This window comes from Equus przewalskii, chromosome 10 (assembly GCF_037783145.1).
Source record: "Equus przewalskii isolate Varuska chromosome 10, EquPr2, whole genome shotgun sequence".
Classification (NCBI taxonomy): domain Eukaryota; kingdom Metazoa; phylum Chordata; class Mammalia; order Perissodactyla; family Equidae; genus Equus; species Equus przewalskii.
The window spans coordinates 6,285,518-6,305,659 of record NC_091840.1 but is presented as its reverse complement, the minus strand read 5'-3'; the positions used below and the strand labels follow the sequence as shown (position 1 = coordinate 6,305,659).

The 20,142-nt window shown below is 58.9% G+C and overlaps 2 protein-coding genes across 6 annotated transcripts in view; one reads left to right on the top strand and one right to left on the bottom strand.

The window, feature by feature from the left end:
- The window catches only part of ITGB4 (integrin subunit beta 4), a 30,483-nt gene extending 17,810 nt beyond the window's left edge, over positions 1 to 12,673 (top strand). The window contains exons 26-41 of one of the 5 annotated variants that reach the window (XM_070561449.1): positions 514 to 662; positions 3,096 to 3,300; positions 4,078 to 4,235; positions 4,626 to 4,806; positions 4,961 to 5,098; positions 6,993 to 7,175; positions 7,262 to 7,393; positions 8,712 to 8,930; positions 9,544 to 9,780; positions 9,922 to 10,080; positions 10,496 to 10,645; positions 11,230 to 11,418; positions 11,502 to 11,657; positions 11,746 to 11,910; positions 12,002 to 12,112; positions 12,221 to 12,673. In XM_070561449.1, the coding sequence (XP_070417550.1) occupies positions 514 to 662; positions 3,096 to 3,300; positions 4,078 to 4,235; positions 4,626 to 4,806; positions 4,961 to 5,098; positions 6,993 to 7,175; positions 7,262 to 7,393; positions 8,712 to 8,930; positions 9,544 to 9,780; positions 9,922 to 10,080; positions 10,496 to 10,645; positions 11,230 to 11,418; positions 11,502 to 11,657; positions 11,746 to 11,910; positions 12,002 to 12,112; positions 12,221 to 12,360 (2,672 nt within the window). In that variant the 3' untranslated portion in view covers positions 12,361 to 12,673. Of the gene's footprint in view, positions 1 to 513; positions 663 to 3,095; positions 3,301 to 4,077; positions 4,236 to 4,625; positions 4,807 to 4,960; positions 5,099 to 6,992; positions 7,176 to 7,261; positions 7,394 to 8,711; positions 9,449 to 9,543; positions 9,781 to 9,921; positions 10,081 to 10,495; positions 10,646 to 11,229; positions 11,419 to 11,501; positions 11,658 to 11,745; positions 11,911 to 12,001; positions 12,113 to 12,220 lie in introns of all 5 variants that reach the window. The other 4 variants (XR_011523268.1, XM_008513289.2, XM_070561450.1 and 1 more) reach the window with 4 other exon arrangements.
- Positions 12,674 to 12,755: 82 nt separating this feature from the next.
- Positions 12,756 to 18,980, bottom strand: GALK1 (galactokinase 1). The gene is made up of 8 exons (XM_008513341.2): positions 18,729 to 18,980; positions 17,606 to 17,795; positions 17,030 to 17,149; positions 16,694 to 16,829; positions 16,390 to 16,571; positions 13,297 to 13,447; positions 13,034 to 13,196; positions 12,756 to 12,949 (listed from the first exon to the last, which is right to left on the bottom strand). The coding sequence occupies exons 1-8, from the start codon at positions 18,891 to 18,893 to the stop codon at positions 12,878 to 12,880; spliced, it is 1,179 nt and encodes a 392-aa protein (XP_008511563.2). The 5' UTR covers positions 18,894 to 18,980; the 3' UTR covers positions 12,756 to 12,877.
- Between the last annotated feature and the right edge of the window lie 1,162 nt (positions 18,981 to 20,142).

Here is a 20,142-nt window from a genome sequence, read left to right as displayed (position 1 = left end):
TAGGATGCCAGGACATCAGAGCAGGAAGGGAACTGGGGTTCATTTTGCCCAAAACCTATCTAGATGGGGAGGTGGGCAAGACATTGCACCATTGACATCCGAGTTGCCTTCCCTACCTGCTCCTTGGGGAACCCAGAGTTGTTGATAATGGTCCTTCCTGCATCCAGAGGGCCTGTTCTGGCCCCTGACCCCTCCCTTGCTGGCTTCAGTTCCCCAGGCCTTAGTCCTGCCTGCCCCAGCCCTCAGCCTCAGGGCCTCATCTCTGGTTCTGCCCCTGCCTGGCCTCCCTTCTCTGCCCTGACCCTTCCAAGATGTCAGTTGGACACTGTTCCAGCCGCCTCAACTTTTTCTGGGAGAATTTTCCATCCTTTTCCTCTGCCCTCCCAGGGAGCAGTGAGGGGAGGGGTGACAAGCAGACTCCTGGAGTCTGGGCTGGGCTGGGCCGGAGGGAGGGTGGGACTTGGGAAGGGACTGAGGCCAGGGCCCCCTGACCGGCGCCTGGGCTCCTTGCAGCCAGCGGGATAGTGTCCTTTGAGCAGCCCGAGTACTTGGTCAGCGGTGGGGAACAAGTAGCCCGCATTCCCGTCGTCCGGCGCATCTTGGACAATGGCAAGTCCCAGGTCTCCTACCGCACGCAGGACAACACAGCACAGGGCAACCGGGTAAGGCTCCATCACGGGGTCGAGGGCACATCCCCAGGGCCCAGTGGGGGCAGCACATTGCAACTACCTGAGTCCCTGGATGCTGGTGGTACCCCTGGCTGGCCTCTCAAGGACATGTCCACCTGCTCCCTGCAGCAGGGATGTCTTGCTCACCAAAAGTGTCAGGGTGAGGCCTGCCAGGGACTGAAACTGGGGACATTCCCTGACCATTTGTGTCTCCCTTCCAAGAACTCAGGATCCACCAAGGCAGCCAAACCCTTCATAGGGCAATGGACTCCCCCGTCTGCCCCAGCCCGGGGACTTTGGGCTTCTCGAGGTGGGATCGCAGGCCCCATGTCCCCAGACAGACTCCCCAACGGCTGTCACTGTTTACCTGGCAGGCCCTCCCAGGGCCAAGGCGCAGGAGCTGCCCTTCAGGGCAGGGAGAGCTGTGTGAGGGCCAGCGTCCCCTTATCACTGGGCCCCGGTCTCAGGGAGCAGCCAAATCCAGGTGGTGGATATGCTTGGTTTGGCTTACAGGTTTGCTTGTTTTCCTGAATTTATTACCAACATTTAAAAACTAAAAATATCCATATCAAAAATTCACTCAAGGCCGGCCCAGTGGCGCAGTGGTTAAGTGCGCACGTTCTGCTTCGGCGGCCTGGGGTTCGCTGGTTTGGATCCCAGGTGCAGACATGGCCCCACTTGGCAAGCTATGCTGTGGTAGGCATCCCTTGTATAAAGTAGAGGAAGATAGGCACAGATGTTAGCTCAGGGCCAGTCTTCCTCAGCAAAAAGAGGAGGATTGGCAGCAGTTAGCTCAGGGCTAATCTTCCTCAAAAAAAAAAATTCACTCAAAAATTAATAAAGTCTAGTTTCACTGGGCCCGCAGGCCCATTCAGCAAACACAAGGGAGCATGCGCTCTGTGGATCCCGGCAGCCCAGCCACATCCTAGTCCCCTTCACCTCTTTTGATTCATAGGAACAGTTCTCATTCCTGCTCCAATGCTCCCCATAAACATTCCACAGAAGAATCTGTACCTCCGTAATTCATTCATATGCCCTGTTATACAACAGATTCTGGCTATCCTGTTATGCTTTCATAAAGATGCTTTAGTATTTAATTACTTTTTTAAACATTTTTATTATTTCCCAACTTTATTTTGAAAAACTTCAAACCTACAGGAAAATGGAAAGACTAATAAAATTAGCACCACTTCCCCTTTACATAGATTCACCGATGGTTCATCTTTGCTGTCTTTCCCTCTTTCTGTACAAATAGAGGTAAACATGCACGCACAGTATGCAGATGTGGATCTCTCTATAGATATGTATCTCTACATCTATAACTGTAGGGGCAAAGGGACAGAGAGTTGTGCTGTGTTTATTTTTGTTTGCTGAACTTTTCAAAGTAAGTCGTAGACTCTTGTAGACCCAAACCCTTCTGCAGGCCCCTGCTAAGAACGAGGTCATTCTACACAACTACAACATAATTCCCAAACTTGAGAAACTTCCCATTGTACTAGTACCTAATAAATAGTCCATATTCAGATCTCCGCGTGTTCATATGTCCCAACAATGTCCTTTATAGCTTCCCCCCCTTCAATCCAGGAACCGATCACAGATCTGGCATTTGCATTTTGTTGTCATGTGGCTTTAGCCTCCTTTAATTTAGAATAATCCCTCAGCTTTGTCTTTCGTGACTTTGACGTTTTTGAAGCGTCCGCCCCTTGACTCCTGCTTTTCTTACACCTGCTGTCTCACTTTCTGGGTTTTCCAGCACATGAGTTTGTCTCCCCGGAGCCCGGAATTGAAATGTTAGTTTGAAGCGCCACCTAGTGGTCTTGTGTGAGAAGGACCCTCCCCACACCCCCGTTAGTTGATCCACCCCACACAGGTACACAGTCCTCCAGGGACATCAGGAAAGCTCTGGGGCATTGAAAGAAGAAAGCTGGAGCTGATGGAAGCGCCCCACCCACCAGGAGCCTGGGCCTGGCAGGATCCCCAACTTCAGAGCCACAGTGTTGGGGGGCAGTTCCTCCCTCCCTGGGTGGGGCCTGCAAATCTCAGCTCCCCCAGGGCTGAGCCTGCCTGTGTGGACTGTCCATATCTGCCATGCATCCCTGTCTCTCTCTGTGCCCTGGTTCAAATCCTGGCTCCACTACAGCTACCTGGGTGAACTTGGGCACATTTCCTCGCCTCTGTGTGCCTCAGTTTCCCCATCTATATGGGGACAGTAATATCTCAATCTCACACTGCTGTGGGGAGTGAATGAGCTAATATTTGTAAAGTGCTTGATGCACAGGAGGTGTTGTATAAACGTGAGCCATTTCGTGTCCACGTGGGACAGCCCGGATGTGATGGTCTCTGCAGTGTCCCCGAGGTTGGGGTGGAGCGTGTGGGCATGACGTGTCCCCCAGGCCTGCTCTGACCCTGACCCCTTCCCACTCCCAGGACTACATCCCTGTGGAGGGCGAGCTGCTGTTCCAGCCTGGGGAGACGTGGAAGGAGCTGCAGGTGAAGCTTCTGGAGCTACAGGAGATGGACTCCCTCTTGCGGGGCCGCCAGACCCGCCACTTCCACATCCAACTCAGCAACCCCAAGTTTGGGGCTCGACTGGGCCAGCCCCACTCAGCAACTGTCATCATTGGGGACCCAGGTGGGCAGAGGCTGGGGTCAGCTTAAGCAGGTTAAGGAGGGCTGGGGGCCTCTCAACTAAGGCTGTCAGTCTTAGGAAGTAAAAATATGGGACGCCCACTTAAATTTTATTTCAGATAAACAACAAAGACATTTGTAGTATAGGTGTGTCCCATGCCGTATTTGGGATCTACTTATCCTAAAAAAGTATTTGTTGTTTATTGAAATTCTGGTTTAACTAAGCATCCTGCATGATATCTGGCAACCCTACTCTCAACCAGAGAGGCTGGGGTCATGTGGCCACCCCGCCTGCTGGAGACGCTGTGAATCGCACCATTGGGCCATAACCCTTTTGTGTCTGCCTCAGTTCCAACTAAAATGCAGGTGTTCCCGGAAGGGGTGAAACAGTTAGTTCTTATTGGTCCTTAGCCTCCAGTCTGGTGGAGTCTGGGAGCCCACCCCCAGAGGAGGCTTTTGGGGAAGATGGGAGAAGAGAGTGGAGGAGCAATGTGACATTCCCTTGGCTACCAAGGGAGAAAGAGAGGAAGACGAGATCCCTCCTCCTTCTCATTCCTGCAGAGACCCTCCTGGGCCCCCAACCAAGCTTGGCAGGATGTCCTCTGGGGCACCAATGAGGGTAGCAGCCCTGGGTTGGGGGGCGAGTTTCAGTTGGGTGCTGTGGGAGGAGTCTTGGGTGTTTGACTGAGTCTCTGGTGCCCCCTGGTGGTGAGGGTGGGTTCCTGCCCCCTCAAAGAGTGGGTGTCTGAGCTGGCTGCCCTGTGAACTTCACCCTCTACAGATGAACTGGACCGAAACTTAATAAGCCAGACAGTGTCCTCACCCCCACCCCCCCGTGGTGACCTGGGTGCCCCACAAAACCCCAATGCCAAGGCTGCTGGGTCGCGGAAGATCCACTTCAACTGGTTGCCGCCTCCTGGCAAGCCGACAGGTTACAGGGTAAGGTAGGGGCGATGAGGGAGGTGGATGGAGAGGCCTGGCAGCCACTAGAGAGGTGGGCTGCCCGAGGCCAGAGGGCGCCTGAGGGAGAAGAGAGGGCATGCTTGGCCCCGCTGGGTCCAAGCACAAGTAGACAGGGGGAACCCGCGTCTGTGCAAGGGGAGCCTTCAGATGTCTGCCCTCCTTCCTGGAATGTGGCCCCTCCCCTGCCTGGAGACACTGCCCTCGCTGCCCCAGCCCTGCTGTGTGAACCTGGCAGGTCATCAACCGAACATCAATCAGTGTCTCATCTCTGCAAAGGGGACAATAAGGGCAGGGAGGGGTCAACAGAGGGATGAGCGGCTCTGGTGCTTGCCACCCCCCACTGACCAGCCCCTCCCCTGGGAGCAGGTGAAGTACTGGATCCAGGGTGACTCCGAGTTGGAAGCCCACCTGCTCGACAGCAAGGTGCCCTCGGTGGAGCTCACCAATCTGTACCCGTATTGCGACTACGAGATGAAAGTGTGCGCCTACGGAGCGCAGGGCGAGGGCCCCTACAGCTCCCTGGTGTCCTGCCGCACCCACCAGGAAGGTGAGGGCTCGCATGTCCATCCGTCTGTCTGTCCCCTAGCCACTCTGATGCCAGCATCCCAGTCCTGCCCCGTGCCACCCTCCCCTAAGTCCTCCTGGAACTCCACCCTCCCTCTGCCACTGACGTCTCTCTTCCTGCATATCCCCTTCCCCAGTACCCAGCGAGCCAGGGCGTCTGGCCTTCAACGTTGTCTCCTCCACGGTGACCCAGCTGAGCTGGGCTGAGCCGGCTGAGACCAATGGCGAGATCACAGCCTATGAAGTCTGCTATGGCCTGGTCAACGAGGACAACCGTAAGGATCTGGACCCCTCCTTCTGCCCCCAGGGAAGGGGAGGGGGCAAAGAGCAGGAGGGAGGTCACATCCTCCTAGTCAGTGGATGAGGCCCCTGGTGGCCTGAGGCATCATTAGGTTTGTGGTCAGGTTTGGGCTGGTTGCACTCGAAGGCCAAACCCAGAAGCTCCCAGGGCGGGTGGGGATGGAAGCCTGAGATTATATATGCACTGCACGGTGGGGTCACAGTTCCAGGGGTGCCTTCCCATACAAGTAAGCAAAGTGGCTCATTTTTACACGGTTCTCTTAAGGCCAGAGAACAGTCGCCAGATTTAGCAAATAAAAACAGAGCTCACCCTCAATTTCAGATAAACATCTTTTTTAGTACATTTCATGCAAATTTTATCTGGCAGCCCTAGGCCAGAGCACCTGGCAGAACTGTTATTTCTTCCCAGTCCTAGAAGGGAGGGAAGGGTGGGCGACCCCTGTCAATTGTTGAGATGAGCGAGTATCTGAGGGATATTGGGCCCACCTCTCCTGATGCAGGGGCCTTCTCCTTGAGCCTCACCTCTGCTTGGTCAGTCCCAGGGATGGAGAGCTCACCACCCCCATATGACCTGTGGACCCTAAGGTGGGTCAGGCTCAGCACGCCCAGGTGGCCCAACAGGGCAGAGGGCAGCAGATGGCTCTGGGCATCAGGCTCGTCGCTCTTCACTGTCCAGGCAGATCAGGCACAACCTTAGCAGCTGCATCACGTTCTTGGCTCATTCTGAGTTTATACCACCTAGTCCACCCACGGACCTCTGTCAGGAAGTCTCCTCTGACCTTAACTTTAATCCCAAGAGTGACAGGAACCCAGTTCATCCCTGATGGCTTCAGCTCATGGCTTCAGCCTGCTGAGGCCTCGGCTGTGTCAGGGAATGTCCCGGGCTGCCCTCCTGGCCCAGGAGCCTCAGCATGTTGGTGTGGGCCCTCTTCCCTTCTCCCACAAGCTGAAAGAGATGCAAAGGGTGGGCCACAGGCAGCTCCCACCTCGGCAGTTAGAGACCTCACCCAGGCTGACAGGCCTGTCAACCAACTCCTTTGAGCACAGTTGTTTGCTGGGGTGGACATCAAGCTTGTCATTGTCCAGAACCTTCCTTTGGACCTTTGGAAAGTGGGACATTTTCTGGTCTCTCAGAAGTCTTCCAACATGGCGGGCCCCATCTTGTCATATCCAGGCCTCCGTGCTGTAACTCGCTCAGAGCAGCCGGGAGGTCTCTTCCACCTTTCTCCCAGAGCTGCATGTCCACCGTTCTAGGTGTGAGTGGAAGAGAGCTGCTCAGCCTCTGCTCTCTGCTCTCGTGACACCCAGCGGCCCTCTTGCATAAGCTCCATTCCACCCTTACACCCTTAGCTCTCACCAGCCTCAGGCTGTCCTGAAGTGTAGCTTCCCCGAGCCTGCCTCTCTCCTCCCATCCCAGCCCATGTGACCACAGGGCAGCCATGGTGGGTGTTCGCAGGTCTCCACCCTCGCTTTCTCTGCAGAGCATTTGGGGTTTGGTCGTGGACAGTGAGGCACAGGTGGTAAGAGTGCCCTCGCCTCTGGAGCGAGCCTCATGTGGAGGCACCTTGGACACCGGACCGTTGATCAATTGGTAGAGGCAACAATGGGGCCAACTTGAGTCTAGTCCTGGCTCTGCCACTCAACTTAGCGATGAGCCCTTTGGAGAGTTGGTGACACTTCTCTCAACCAGTCACACCCCGGTTCTCAGGGCCTGGCAGCTGCAGGAGCTCAACAGTGCTCGCTCCCTCCCTTGTTCCCTGAACACCCTGGGTGCCCTTCAAGGGCTATGTGACAGTCCTGCTGCACAGAGGCAGGACCGGAACCAGGTTGGAACCAGGGTGACCCCTCTGAAGTGCCCTCCATACCCAGGACCCATCGGGCCCATGAAGAAGGTGCTGGTGGACAGCCCGAAGAAGCGGACGCTGCTCATTGAGAACCTGCGGGAGTCCCAGCCGTACCGCTACACCGTGAAGGCACGCAACGGGGCAGGCTGGGGGCCCGAGCGGGAGGCCATCATCAACCTGGCCACCCAGCCCAAGCGGCCCATGTCCAGTGAGTGGTGGGTGGGGAGGCACAGGGCAGACGGGAGGACAGGAGGCCAAGGCTGGGGCCCTGGCTCACACCTCCCATCCCTGCAGTCCCCATCATCCCAGACATCCCCATTGTGGACGCCCAGAGTGGGGAAGACTATGAAAGCTTCCTCATGTACAGTGATGACGTTCTACGCTCCCCGGCTGGCAGCCAGAGGCCCAGCGTCTCCGACGACACTGGTGAGTGGGCCTGGGATCCCCGAGAGGAAGGTGAGGGTCCTGTGTAGGGAGTGGGGCTGTCACTGGTGTCCAGGGAGGGCAAAGGGGCCAGTGACTGCTGGGCATGGAGGTCAAGACGAGAAGTCCCCTCTCAGCCCCAGACAAACACCTGTGGAGCCTACACTTCGGCAGGCACCAGGCTGGCACTGGGTACAGAGGGGACAAAACTGACGTGGCCCACATGCAATCGTGTGCACATCTGTGTATGAAGGCAGACAGACAGACGTGTGCTAGGGGGCAAATGCACACAGGCTCATGCAAGTGTGCACAGGCTCATGCAAGTGTGCATGGGCTCATGCACATGGGACCACGTAGAAACAACTTTGCAACTAGAAGGCTCACAAGCTGTGCCATGGGGTCAGGACACTCAGGCTGCCTCCTGGGGACAGGGCTGTGTGGGGAGGCGGGCATGGCCCTGGAGTCCCAGAGCAGCCAGCTTGTTGGGGTCCACAAGGCAGTGTCTCCCAACCACTGGTCCTGCTCCTCCTCCCTCCTTGATTCCCTGCACAATGTGGTGCAAAGTGCCCTCAGCTGGGACTCCTGGCTACTCAGTTTTTGCTCTGGCTCCACTGTGGGAATTCAGATGAATTGCTTACCCTCTCTCTGCCTCAGTTTTCTGATCTGTAAAATGGGATGTGAATCACACAATGCCATGAGTGAAAATCCTCCAGGGCACTTTTGTCATCTGTATTTTCTTCCATCCTTACCTATGCCAGACTCCGCCCCCCCCCCCCCAACGCCCCCATCCCCGGGAGCACACACCTGGCCCCACGGGGCTGAGCTTGGGCTTAAGGAAACCAAGCCCAAGGGGCCTGAGGGTTTTGAGGGTCTGAGATAAAGAGCAGCTGGTTTGAAGCAGGTGCCCCAGCTACACTACCTGTGAAGCACTCTGGCTTCTGGAACTGTCCGTGGGAGGCAGGCAGGGGAGAGAATACTCTCTCCATTACACAGACGGGAAACTGAGGCACAGAGCGGGGAGACCTCAGAGCTGGTGAGACCCAGGGCAACCCCTGGTCTCCTGGCTGGTCCCGGGTCTTTCCTCACCAGCGGCGGCCAGGCTGCACTCGCGCACCCGAAGTACTCTTCTTCCGCCGCGCGGGCGAGGGTCTGGCCTGTCGCCGGGCTGCCCGTCCTTGTGGTGCACCCCCCCCACACCCTCGGACCCAGAGCCCGAGGCCTGGGCCCCGCCGCGGCCGCCCGCCCGCCTCCGCCCCGCCGGGCCCCTCCGCAGCCGCCCGCGCCCGCCGGCGGTGCCAACGCGCCCTTCGTTGTTCCCAAGGCGGCGGCTGGAAGTTCGAGCCCCTGCTGGGGGAGGAGCTGGACCTGCGGCGCGTCACGTGGCGGCTGCCCCCGGAGCTCATCCCGCGCCTGTCGGCCAGCAGCGGGCGCTCCTCCGACGCCGCCGAGCCGGCCCGCGGGCCCCCGGACGACAGCGCCGACGGGGGCGCTGCGGGCGCGGGCGGGGAGGGCGGCGGCGCCGCGCCCGGGCCCCCCGGAGGTGACCGGCCCTGCCGGGCGCGCCCCGACCCCGCACCCGCCGAGGCGCGCTCGTTCGCTGCCTCAGGGCCCCGCCTGAGCCCGCCGCGGCCGGGCTGCCAGCTAAGGCCCCCTGTGCGCCGGGGGACGGGCGACTGCGCCGAGGCAGACCCCCAGGGCCCAGGGACCCCAGGGCAGGCGTTTGGACTCCCCACAGCTGGACTGCCCCCAAGGCATCCAACTTCGGCAGTCTGCTGTATCCAGGGAGCAGGCCCTGCTGTCCACGCAGACCTCTCAGAGGCCTCTGGAAACAGGATGGCAGGCGTTTGGGCTCTCCCCAGGGTGGGGCTGCCTGCAGGGGCAGTAAGTCTCCCCGCTGGGGTCAGCTGTGCTCAGATTGTCCACAGTGGTATCTGGCCAGGCCAGACAACACGGGCTGCAGAAGTCTCTGTGGCTCCTTGGACTCCTCCAAGGACACTGAGCCTCTGTCCCTGGTGGGCCAGGGGAGACTGGCTGTATTTATGCCAAGGCCCCCAGAGGGTAGGTAATCCCGGGAATTCCCAGGGCCGCAGCCTGCCCCGTGGGGCTCCAGGTCTGGTGCAGGCCTGGCCAAGTGACCCTGTTCTCCCCTGCAGAGCACCTGGTGAACGGGCGGATGGACTTTGCCTACCCGGGCAGCGCCAACTCCCTGCACAGGATGACCGTGGCCAACGCCGCCTACGGCACCCACCTGAGCCCACACCTGCCCCACCGTGTGCTGAGCACGTCCTCCACCCTTACTCGGGACTACCACTCGCTGACCCGCACGGAACACTCACACACGGCCACCCTGCCCAGGGACTACTCCACTCTCACCTCCCTCTCCTCCCACAGTGAGTGCCCGGCCTCTCCAGTTAACCCCTCCTCTCTTCCAGCTCCTGGAGGCTTGGGCTGCTGGCCTGCTGCCCCCCACTGCCCATCCTCCAACACACACACACTTCCTGCCCCCTCACTCTTGTTTTGTCCTGCCCTAGGCCTCCCTCCCATCTGGGAACACGGGAGGAGCAGGCTTCCGCTGTCCTGGGCCCTGGGGTCCCGGAGTCGGGCTCAGATGAAGGGGTTCCCCCATTCCAGGGACTCACGAGACTCTATAATCCTGGCTGGGCAGCCAGCAGCGCCCTCTTGGGGCCCAGGTAGTACAGGAGTGGCCATCCACAGCTGTCATGCTCCATCCATCATCCACCCACCCATTGCAGCCACTGCCCATGCCCACGGCCTCACCTTCCATTCCATCCACATCAGTGCTGGTGCCTAACACAGCCTCTGCCCTTCTAGGGGTGTCGGGCTGGGGCTGGGGCAGGAGAGGGGCCAGGCCAGCTGAGGAGGGGTGGGGGCTGGCGGACTCATGGTGCTCGCCCTCTCTTGGCACAGGCAGGGCTGACACCCACTCTGAGGAGGTACTGGGTGGCCTGGACAGGGTGTTGCAGGGTGAGCGAGCTGCCTGGCCAGTGGTCAGTGTAGACGTGACAGCTGAGGGACGTCAGGGGGTAGAACTAGGACTCTTACCCAGGGACCCGACACAGGCTAACTGTGGCTTCCTGTCTCCAGGCTCCCGCTTGGCTGCGGGCGTGCCCAACACACCCACCCGCCTGGTGTTCTCAGCCCTGGGACCCACGTCTCTGAAAGTGAGCTGGCAGGAGCCGCAGTGTGACCAGGCGCTGCAGGGCTACAGCGTGGAGTACCAGCTGCTGAATGGCGGTGAGGCACGGCTGCTGTTGGGCTCAGGGGTGCAGCCTTGCAAGGCCTGTTCCCACAGTGAGACAAACAGGGGTACCCAGCTGTGTCAAGAATCCACCCAAGTCCCTTGACCACTAATGCCCCTACCAGTTTTTCTGAGCGGGGCTCTCACTTCCTTGTTCCTCACTGCCCTTCACTGCCTCCTCTCTTCTGAGTTCCCATCCATCAACCTGGGCCTTTCTCCAGGTCGTTCCCTCTGCTAGGTTTTGCCTAACAAGGCCTCACTGGCCTACGGAGCACCTGGGGCCTCTGCTGGCCCATGAGATGCCTTTGTGGGCATCGGGAAGTGGCACTTCTCTGGGCAGACACACTCGCAGCAGCATGACCTGGCCCCCAAACAGCCATTTCAGGCTCCACTCATCCCTTGCATAGTGTATAACCTGCACCACTAACCATACCATAGCAGGCTGACCCCACGTGTACGCAAACCACAGCTAATGCTGGGTGAGTGATGACCAGGTTTTGGCGGCAGCCTAGGGGAGGGGCAGGATCAGGCCAAGAGTGGGAATAATGCTGCTCCACTGTCTGCCCCCACCCCGACCCAGGCGAGCTGCATCGTCTCAACATCCCCAACCCCAGCCAGACCTCCGTGGTGGTGGAAGACCTTCTGCCCAACCATTCGTACGTGTTCCGCGTGCGAGCCCAGAGCCAGGAAGGCTGGGGCCCAGAGCGTGAAGGTGTCATCACCATTGAGTCACAGGTGCACCCCCAGAGCCCACTCTGCCCCCTGCCAGGTGAGTTGCTTCCCCCACCCCCATGGCTGCCCCCACCATGTCCCCCACCACACACACCGACACTCGTCCTCTGCTGCCCCCAGGCTCCACCTTCACTTTGAGCACACCCAGTGCCCCAGGCCCACTGGTGTTCACTGCCCTGAGCCCAGACTCACTGCAGCTGAGCTGGGAGCGGCCACGGAGGCCCGACGGGGACATCCTCGGTTACCTGGTGACCTGTGAGATGGCCCACGGAGGAGGTGCTGCCCACCCCAGGGTCAGGGGTGGCCAGGGGAGGAGTAGAGAGGGAGCCACAGAGGCTAAAGTAAAGGCATCTTCCCTGCCCAGAGCCAGCTACCACGTTCCTGGTGGATGGCGACAGCCCTGAGAGCCGGCTGACCGTGCCAGGCCTCAGTGAGAACGTGCCCTACAAGTTCAAGGTGCAAGCCAAGACCACTCAAGGCTTCGGGCCAGAGCGTGAGGGTATCATCACCATCGAGTCCCAGGACGGAGGTAGGGCACCTGGTCCCTTCTCACTCCACCCCTTCTCTGGCCACACCTTCTCCTGGCCCCATCCCCTGACTAGCCCATCTGCCCACTCCAGGCCCCTTCCCACAGCTGGGCAGCCACTCCGGGCTTTTCCAACACCCACTGCCAGGCGAGTACAGCAGTATCACTACCACCCACACCAGCACCATCGAACCCTTCCTGCTGGGTAAGTTGCCAGGTGGGGGCTCCTGGCTCTCCCAGGGGAGCACAGAGCTAACAGCGGAAAAGAGGTAGGGACCCAGGTAGGGTCCTCCAACGCCTCTTCCCCCTGCAGATGGCTTGACCCTGGGGTCCCAGCATCTGGAAGCAGGTGGCTCCCTCACCCGGCATGTGACCCAGGAGTTTGTGAGCCGGACGCTGACCACCAGTGGAACACTCAGCACCCAGGTGGACCAACAATTCTTCCAGACCTGAGCCCCCCACCCCAACCTAGCAGTGTCCTGGAACCTGGGCCCCTACGCTACCTCCCCTCCCTGGTGCTGCCTCAGCTACTCCATCCTTGGACCCTTGCTGGCCCAGCCCACCTGCATGCTGATCACAGGACTAGCGCCTCTGGCCACAGAGTAGGTGCAGGTGTCCTTGGAGGCATGAAGGGGGCAGAGGTCCCGGAAGGCTCTTCTAGCACCCCCCACTCCCCGGGCCCAAGCCCATTTGTAACCAAAGAGCTGGGACCAGCATGACAAGGACCCAACTTTGTTCTACACTTAATAAAAGATTTGCTACCGCTTGGCTTTGCCCTGTCCATTCCCCCGGGCCCTGCCCAGAGCAGGGGAGCAGATCTGACACCCACCTCTAGAGGCACGCAGCCATCACGATCGGAGGCACAAGTTTATTGAGCACCCAGCTGCAGAGGGCAGGCCCCAGATGCAAGCAGCTTTGTGACCTGCCCCTGGCAGGCCCTGTGTACCATGTGCCATCCTAGGGGAGCACCTCACAAGTGCAGCACCTTGGCACCGTCGGCCGCCTGGGAGAGGTAGAAGGTGGCGGTACCGCTATACTGCTCCTGTGGGAGAGATGCAGGGGGTCTCAGCACAGCAGGGCCCCGGGAACCCATTTCTCCCCACCCCAGGCTCTGGTGCTTGCCCACCTGTATGTGCTGCATCGCTTGGGATGCAGTGGAGGCCTCTAGCAGGGTCACCGTGCAGCCACCAAAGCCGCCACCCGTCATGCGGCTGCCATAAACCCCGGGCGCAGATAGTGCGGCCTCCACCAGCTGGTCCAGCTCCGGACAGCTCACCTCGTAGTCATCCCTACAGAGAGGATATAGGAGGAGGTGGGCCTGGGATGGGCCCCACCCAGTCCTGGGGACAGCCTGTGCCTGGGAGGTGCCAGGTACCCAGGGGGCCTCACCTGAGTGAGTGATGACTCTCCACCATGAGGCGGCCGAAGGCTCTGTAGTCTCCACGGCTCAGGGCAGCCGCTGCCTGGGCCGTGCGCCGGATCTCACCCACCACGTGCCGTGCCCGCCGGTACCCCTCCTTGCTCACCAGCTCTCTGCCAGCTGAGGAGGAAAGGGGGTCAGCAGACTTGCCACCCAGTGCTTCTGGGCCCCTGCAGACGTGGGGGAGGGGGAACCAAGGCTCCAGGACGGTGGGAGGCAGTCTAAGGTGTGGGACGGAAGCCTCCAGCTCTTTCTGTGGAAGCTGTAGGTAGAACCTTGGGCTGGTAACAGCTTTCAGAGCCTCTTCGACTGTAAAATAGGGCACCTGTGTCATTTGGGTGCAGCGAGGATGGAGCGAGCTAACACGCGGAGAGCTCCCAGCAGAGTGCCTGGCACGCAGTGGGTGCTCAGTAAACAGCAGTTTAAGTCACAGACTCTTGGTGCTTCCAAGGTGAGTGGGACACAATGCTGCCTTCAAGAGGCCACGATAGAACACGAGAGAGAAGAAATCCTGCTGATGTTTATGCCAGAGCAACAGTGGAGACTCCAAGGGCTGGGGCTCCAGAGTTGGAAGGGAAGAGCCCAGGTGAAGATCAGGCGGCAGGGCACAGGGCACACCAGGGGACCAGCAGGCCGCCCCACTGGCTAACGCCGAGCAGGGAGAGCAAGCCGAGTCAGGGGACTTCACTACTTAATTCTGTGTGCCACAGAGGTTTTGGAGCAGGGGAGGGACAGAACTGAGCTCTAAGAGACAAAAGTGACTGCCATGGGCAGAGGGCCCAGGCTGGGAGAAGCAGGCACCAGCAGCCCAGCCGGAAGCTGTTATGCAGTCAGAGACCTATGAGGGCCCTGACTGGGAGAGGAAGAAAAAGAGGGGACAGAGGTCAGAGACCAGAGTGGGAGGGGGAGAGTGCGGACTGAGAGGTGACTCTGAGGTTTCACACAGGAGTGAAAAGGGTGAGGAAATAACAGACAAGGGGAAGTCAAGAGGAGGAGCCTGTGGGGGAGGAAGGATAGTGAGTTCCATCGTGGGTCAGGTGAAGGCTGTAGAACCCCAGGTGGAAATGGGGGGCTGCAGGCGGCAGAGCAAGGGGCTCCAACCTGAGTCCTTAGTGGAGCGGTGGCGGCTGGTGGTGTGCACTGAGGACAAAGCCTGGGGCGGGCTGGGGCAGAGACACAGGACTGTGAACAAGCAGATCCGCCGACTGAGGGGGAGGGGAGGACGATTCACAGGTTTATGTGGGGACTCTAGGAGAGTTGTTACGGCAGGTGTCCTGGGAGGGGAACAGGAAGACTTGGAGGATTAAGAAACGTGTGGAGGGACCGGCCCGGCGGCATGGTGGTTAAGTTCGTGTGCTCTGCTCCCGAGGCCCAGGGTTCGAAGGTTCTGATCCCAGGCACGGACTTAGCACCACTCGTCAGGCCATGCTGTGGTGACATTCTACATAAAATAGAGGAAGACTGGCACAGATGTTAGCTCAGGGCCAATCTCCCTCACACACACACACACAAAAATGTGAGTGGAGGGCCACCCTGGTGGCGCAGCGGTTAAGTTCGCATGTTCCGCTTCTTGGCGGCCCGGCTTCACAGGTTTGGATCCTGGGTGCAGACATGGCACTGCCTGGCAAAAGCCATGTTATGGTAGGTGTCCCACGTATAAAGTAGAGGAAGATGGGCATGGATGTTAGCTCAGGGCCAGTCTTCTCAACAAAAAGAGGAGGATTGGCAGCAGATGTTAGCTCAGGGCTAATATTCCTCAAAAAAATAAATAAAAAATAAAAAAGTGAGTGAAGATGAGAAAATGGGGGTGATGAACATTAGGTACTTTTCCAAGAGGACTGGGGCAGGGGAAGGAGAATCTATTTTAGGAGGGAAGAAAACTGGGTGTTTCAAAGCAGAAGGGGAGGAGCCATGCAGAGGACAGGAAGGGCCAAGGGGTGAGAGAGTGGGTGGGCTGCCAGAACAGGACTCTGGAGAAAGCCGAGGGGAGCACTGTTCCTGAGGTAGAGGGAGCCCCCCAGGAGTGGCATGGAAGGGCTGCAGTGGAGAAGCGCGACAGCCAAAGTGTTCAAGTATGAAAACCTCAGCCAAGGCCACCTGCATAGAGCAGGCAGGGCAGGTCTGAAAGTGACAGTTCACCAAGGAGGAGGACAGGATGGCCCCTTGGGGTTGGCCAGTGTCCCTGAAACGGGCATACTCATACTGCCAGGGAGGGCGCAACTCCCAGTGCCAGCGGCAGGGGCCCATGGTTCAGCACGTGGGCTGTGGGGCTAATCCGCCTGGGTTCGAGTCTCAGCACTGCCGCTTACCAGAGATTCCCCACCAAAAAAATGAGACTAATAACAGTGTCTGCTCTAGAGAGTTGTGAGAGAATTAAAGGATTTAATATTTATATGACCTTCAAACTGTGAAACAGACTACCTTCCTGGGCATGTGTACCAGGAACCTTAAAAATGTGTGTATCTCTTGATTCTGTAATCTTACTCCTAAGAATCTAATCCTAAGAAAATAACAAGAGAATGCAGACAAAGACGTACGTATAAAAATGCTCATCACATGTTTAGGTGTGACACCCAGAAAATGGTTAGGTAAGTTATGCTGCACCCGTATGCTGAGATACATATTATAGAGTTTTAAAAAGCCATGTTGATGATGGGCCTTTGACGGTATAGGAAAGGGTTCTGAGATAAGGTTAAGTAAAAAAAGGGCAAACGACAATATTACATATACTCAACTTTGAAAATACAGATGTAGAAAAACACTAGAAGGAAATATGTTAAAATGCCAATGGTGACTATCTCTGGGTACTGGCCTCATAGCTTAATATGTTTTTCTTTGTACTTTTCTACATTTTCCACAGTGGAAACGTAATTCTCATATTAGAAAGAACAATATTGAGATTTCGAGCAGCCCTGCTGAGGTTGGAGCCCTAGGTCAGCAGGGTCAGGGGGAATGGGCAGAGGCCTGGCGATGAGGGTGTTCAGTGGGGTCAAGGCCATACTGAGGGCCCGGCAGCCCCCGCAGGGTGCCCAGAGAGCTCTCAGTACCCAGCCAGCTCTCACCCTCCAGCTCCTCCAGCTGCACCTCCCGAAGGCTCTCCTTGCCCAGAGCCCGGGCCACTTCCTCACACTGGCGCCGCCGCAGGGGGTACTCGCTGGAGCCTAGTGAGTGGCGGACGTTGGAGTTGGTGATGAGCACGGCCAACTTGGGGTCCGACAGCGGCACCAGGCTTGTCTCCAGGGACCTGGGGTGGAGTTGGAGTGAGGAGATGACAAGGCCAAGTGTCTGCTTGCCAGGCCAGGCAGTGGGCATGCTCCACCCAGAAGCTCCTGATTATGATACAAGGGTACAAGGGGAGCCCCTGACCTGCAGTCAATGAGCAGCGCGTGGCCTTTCTGCCCCAGCAGTGCGATGAGCTGGTCCATGATGCCACAGGGCACCCCTGCGAAGCTGTGCTCGGCCCGCTGACACACCTGGGCCCGGGCAGCTACTGCCCCCGAGTCTGCGGCACAGGGTGAGGTGGGAAGGCTGGGGCCCAGGACAGGGCACAAGGGGTGGGCAATTGGGAGCATCAGTAGCTCCAGTGACCCTCCAGGGAGATTCCCCACCTCCCTCCTGAAGCCACAGTAGGGGAAAAAGCTCTGACCACAAGGAGACTTCAGGGAAGGAGGGCTGGGTTCGGGGCTGGGGTCTGGGAGATACCTGGGCAGAGCTGCTGCAGGAAGGTGTACGTGGCTACCTCCAGGGATGCCGAGCTGGAGAGCCCACCCCCCAGGGGCACTGAGCTGACCACCACTGCACTGAAGCCAGGGAGGGGGGCAGCTGCAGGAGAAAGAATGGGTGATGGTAAGATGGGCCACCTGGGAGGATGGGCACAGCAAGGGCATGTATTTTGGCTGAAGGGAGGCAACTGCCTGGGAGCTGCTTCCAGGGATGTGTCTCAATTGTTAGAGGCCACCGGTTTGCTGGGCCAAGGGCCCCGCCACCCTCCATCCTCTACCCTGGGGTTCCTGGGACACAGTCTTCCTAGTTCTCCTCCTGGTTTAGGGGTCTGGAGGCCAAAGGCAGGGTTTCAATCCTGGCTCCTCCAATCATGAAACAGGCAAGCCAGGGCAAGTTCTGGAACCTCTTGAGGCATCAGTTTCCTCATCTGTACAGTGGGGATGCTCTACCCTGCAAGCCTACCCCACAGTGGACTAGATGAGCTAATGAGCTCTGCGGCTGAGAGGTGGCACTCCTGGTACCAGCATGAACGTGACCCAGGCCTGGGCCCCATACCTGGGTAGTGCTGAATCACTCCCTTGACATAGTTGGCCCAGCGAGGGGTCCCGGGCTCCAGCGAACGCTGGGCTGTGGGCAGTGGAAACTGCAGTCGCCGGGGCTCATCAGCATCCTCAGAAGTGGTGAGGAGGGAGACAAGCCCATCTGCCCGGGGACTGCCCACCAGCACGGTCAGAAGCTCCAGGGCCTGGCAGGAGAGACGGGAGTACGCAAAGCTTCCTCCAGCCGAGGGATGGATGCGGCCCCTCCCACACTAAGGTTCTGAGCGACGAGGGGCCTTGGACAGACAGAGAGGTGGCCTCTAGGCTCAACATGAAGGGAACGGGGTGTGTCTCAGGGAAGGGCCTGAGTGCTGAGGGGGCCCTGAGGACTTGGTCCCTGCCCCCTGGGTCTTCAGGGGCGGTGAAACCAGTGCAACAGGAATGCCGACCTGGACTCTGCCCTCAGTATAGGCTCCCAGCTGTGGGGCAAAGGAGAGAGAGAGCTCAAAAGGAAAACAGAATCAGAGGCCTCTCCATTTTGGAGTGGCCTCAGGTGTGCTGTACTCACGTGCCAAGCAGCACCGTGGGGTAGAAAGAGCCCCCGGCTGAAAGCTGAGTGGCCTGACTCTAGTGGCAGGCCCACCAAGAACCAGCTGTGTGATCTCCAGCAGATCACTAGCCCTCTCTGGGCCTCAGTTTCCTCCACCGTAAATTGAACGGGCTAGGCCTGAAGGCTTAAGTGTAGTTCCTCCCGTCTGCGTTGGGTCCCCATGGGGGCCAGAGCCTGAAGCGCCCCCTTTTGCATGTTACAAGGGGGCCCCACATTTTGAGGTGGCTCCCAGGGTGATGACAAGGATCAGCAGTCCAGAGGGCGGGCTGGAGCGAAGAGGCGAAGGCACACCCCCTCCCAGCCTACTTCCTCGCGGATTCCGGGCCTCCTCCCTTCCAACATGGGAAATGCCCGGTCCCGGGGTCTCTCCCACGTGCTCCCCCAAACTCGGAGGTGGCTAAAGGTCGGTGCGGCCGGCCCAGCAGTCCACGCGGGGAGAAGGCGCCTCCCCGCGCCCCTGAGGCCCACCCTTCCGGCGGGGCGGCCGAGGCCGCAGCAGAGGGTTGGGGCTCCCCGCCCAGCCCCTCACCATGGGCAGCACCAGGCCCTGGTTGTAGTCCGTGTGCTCCCCGATGAGGTTCACGCGGCCCGGCGCCGACACGGCCAGCTCGGGCTCGGCCCCGAACTCCTCCCGGAAGGCTCTCCGGGCCTCGGCCAGCAGCTCCCCGGCCTGGGGCTGTCTCGAAGCGGCCATAACTCTTGCCTTGCTGCTCCCGGGCTCTGCCGCTCGACCCGGCGCAGCCCAGGCGGCGCGGGATGCTCGGGGCGGGGCGGCGCGCGGGCGGGGCGCATTCTGGCTCGCACCGCCCCCAGCCCCGGCCGCGCCTCCCCCGCCCTTGCCTCGCGTGCAGCTCGGTCCCGTCCACCTGCTGGGCGCGCGGGGCTCCCACCCCCGGCGGGCGGCGGGCTTCGGGACAGACCGCTGGGCGCCCACTCCAGTGGGTATGGCCCTCAGTGGTATTGGCCGGACTGAGAGGTCTGAGCTGCCCTTCCCTGGGCCTGGTTTCCCTCTCTGTGCGTGCACACACCCACCCACCCAGCCACCCACCGATGGAGCTGGCAACCAGCAGACCTGGGTTTCCCAAAGGGATCCCCTAGATCCTAGAGTCCTCCAGCTGTGCGAGGTCACCAGCCCCTGATCGAGGGTCTCTAAGAGGGTGGCCTGGCACTCAGTGTAAATAGGGATAGGAAAGCCACGTTTGGTGGTGACCAGAGAGTCACTTTCTACAGGCTCCTTTCCTAGGATGGACCTGCTGCCACAGTTCCTGGAAATGGAGACCCGAAGAAGAGGGCAATGGACAGCAGTGGACCCAGCCTCTCCTCCAAGGACCTGCCATAGCTGCCAAGGGAGGTTGGGCTGTGGGCCCTGACAGGCACTTCCTCAGCCTGGAGCCTTGGTCCCAGAGGCATGGTCTGGTGCCCAGAGTCTGAGACTCATCACCTCCTCTCTCATTAGCCTGTGTCCTAAACCTTCAAGCTGGTCTCAACCCCTGCCTGGATGCCTGTCCACAGCTGTCCATCCTACATGAAACCTTGGAGCAGAAATGCTGAAATGTAAGCAGCCATTTGAGATTAGGCTGGGGACTTTGTGAAGAGTTGTGGCCAGGGACGTAGCTTGGGGTCTGCTCAGGGGTTTGCCCAAAGAGTGGAGAACTGCAGTCAAAAGGCAGCTCTGAAAACTCCTAGAAATAAACATAAGGGTAAATCTTTATGAGCTTGGCTTAGGCAGTGTTTTGGGGGTTTTTTTTTTTGTCTTTTTTTGGTCTTATCTAGAGACTTCAACATACTTTCAAATCCCTCCTAGAACTGCATGTTGTTTTTTTTTTTGAGGAAGATTAGCCCTGAGCTAATATCTGCTGTCAATCCTCCTCTTTTTGCTGAGGAAGACTGGCCCTGACCTAACACCATGCCCATCTTCCTCTACTTTATATGTGGGACGCCTA

Excerpts from the sequence above, each read along its gene's own strand:
- GALK1 (XM_008513341.2), bottom strand. The coding sequence starts at position 18,893 with ATGGCCGCTTCGAGACAGCCCCAGGCCGGGGAGCTGCTGGCCGAGGCC. Across the intron at positions 16,572-16,693 it reads GCGCTGCTCATTGACTGCAG|GTCCCTGGAGACAAGCCTGG; the intron begins GTCAGGGGCTCC and ends ACTCCACCCCAG. Across the intron at positions 13,448-16,389 it reads GCAGCTGGAGGAGCTGGAGG|CTGGCAGAGAGCTGGTGAGC; the intron begins GTGAGAGCTGGC and ends TTTCCTCCTCAG.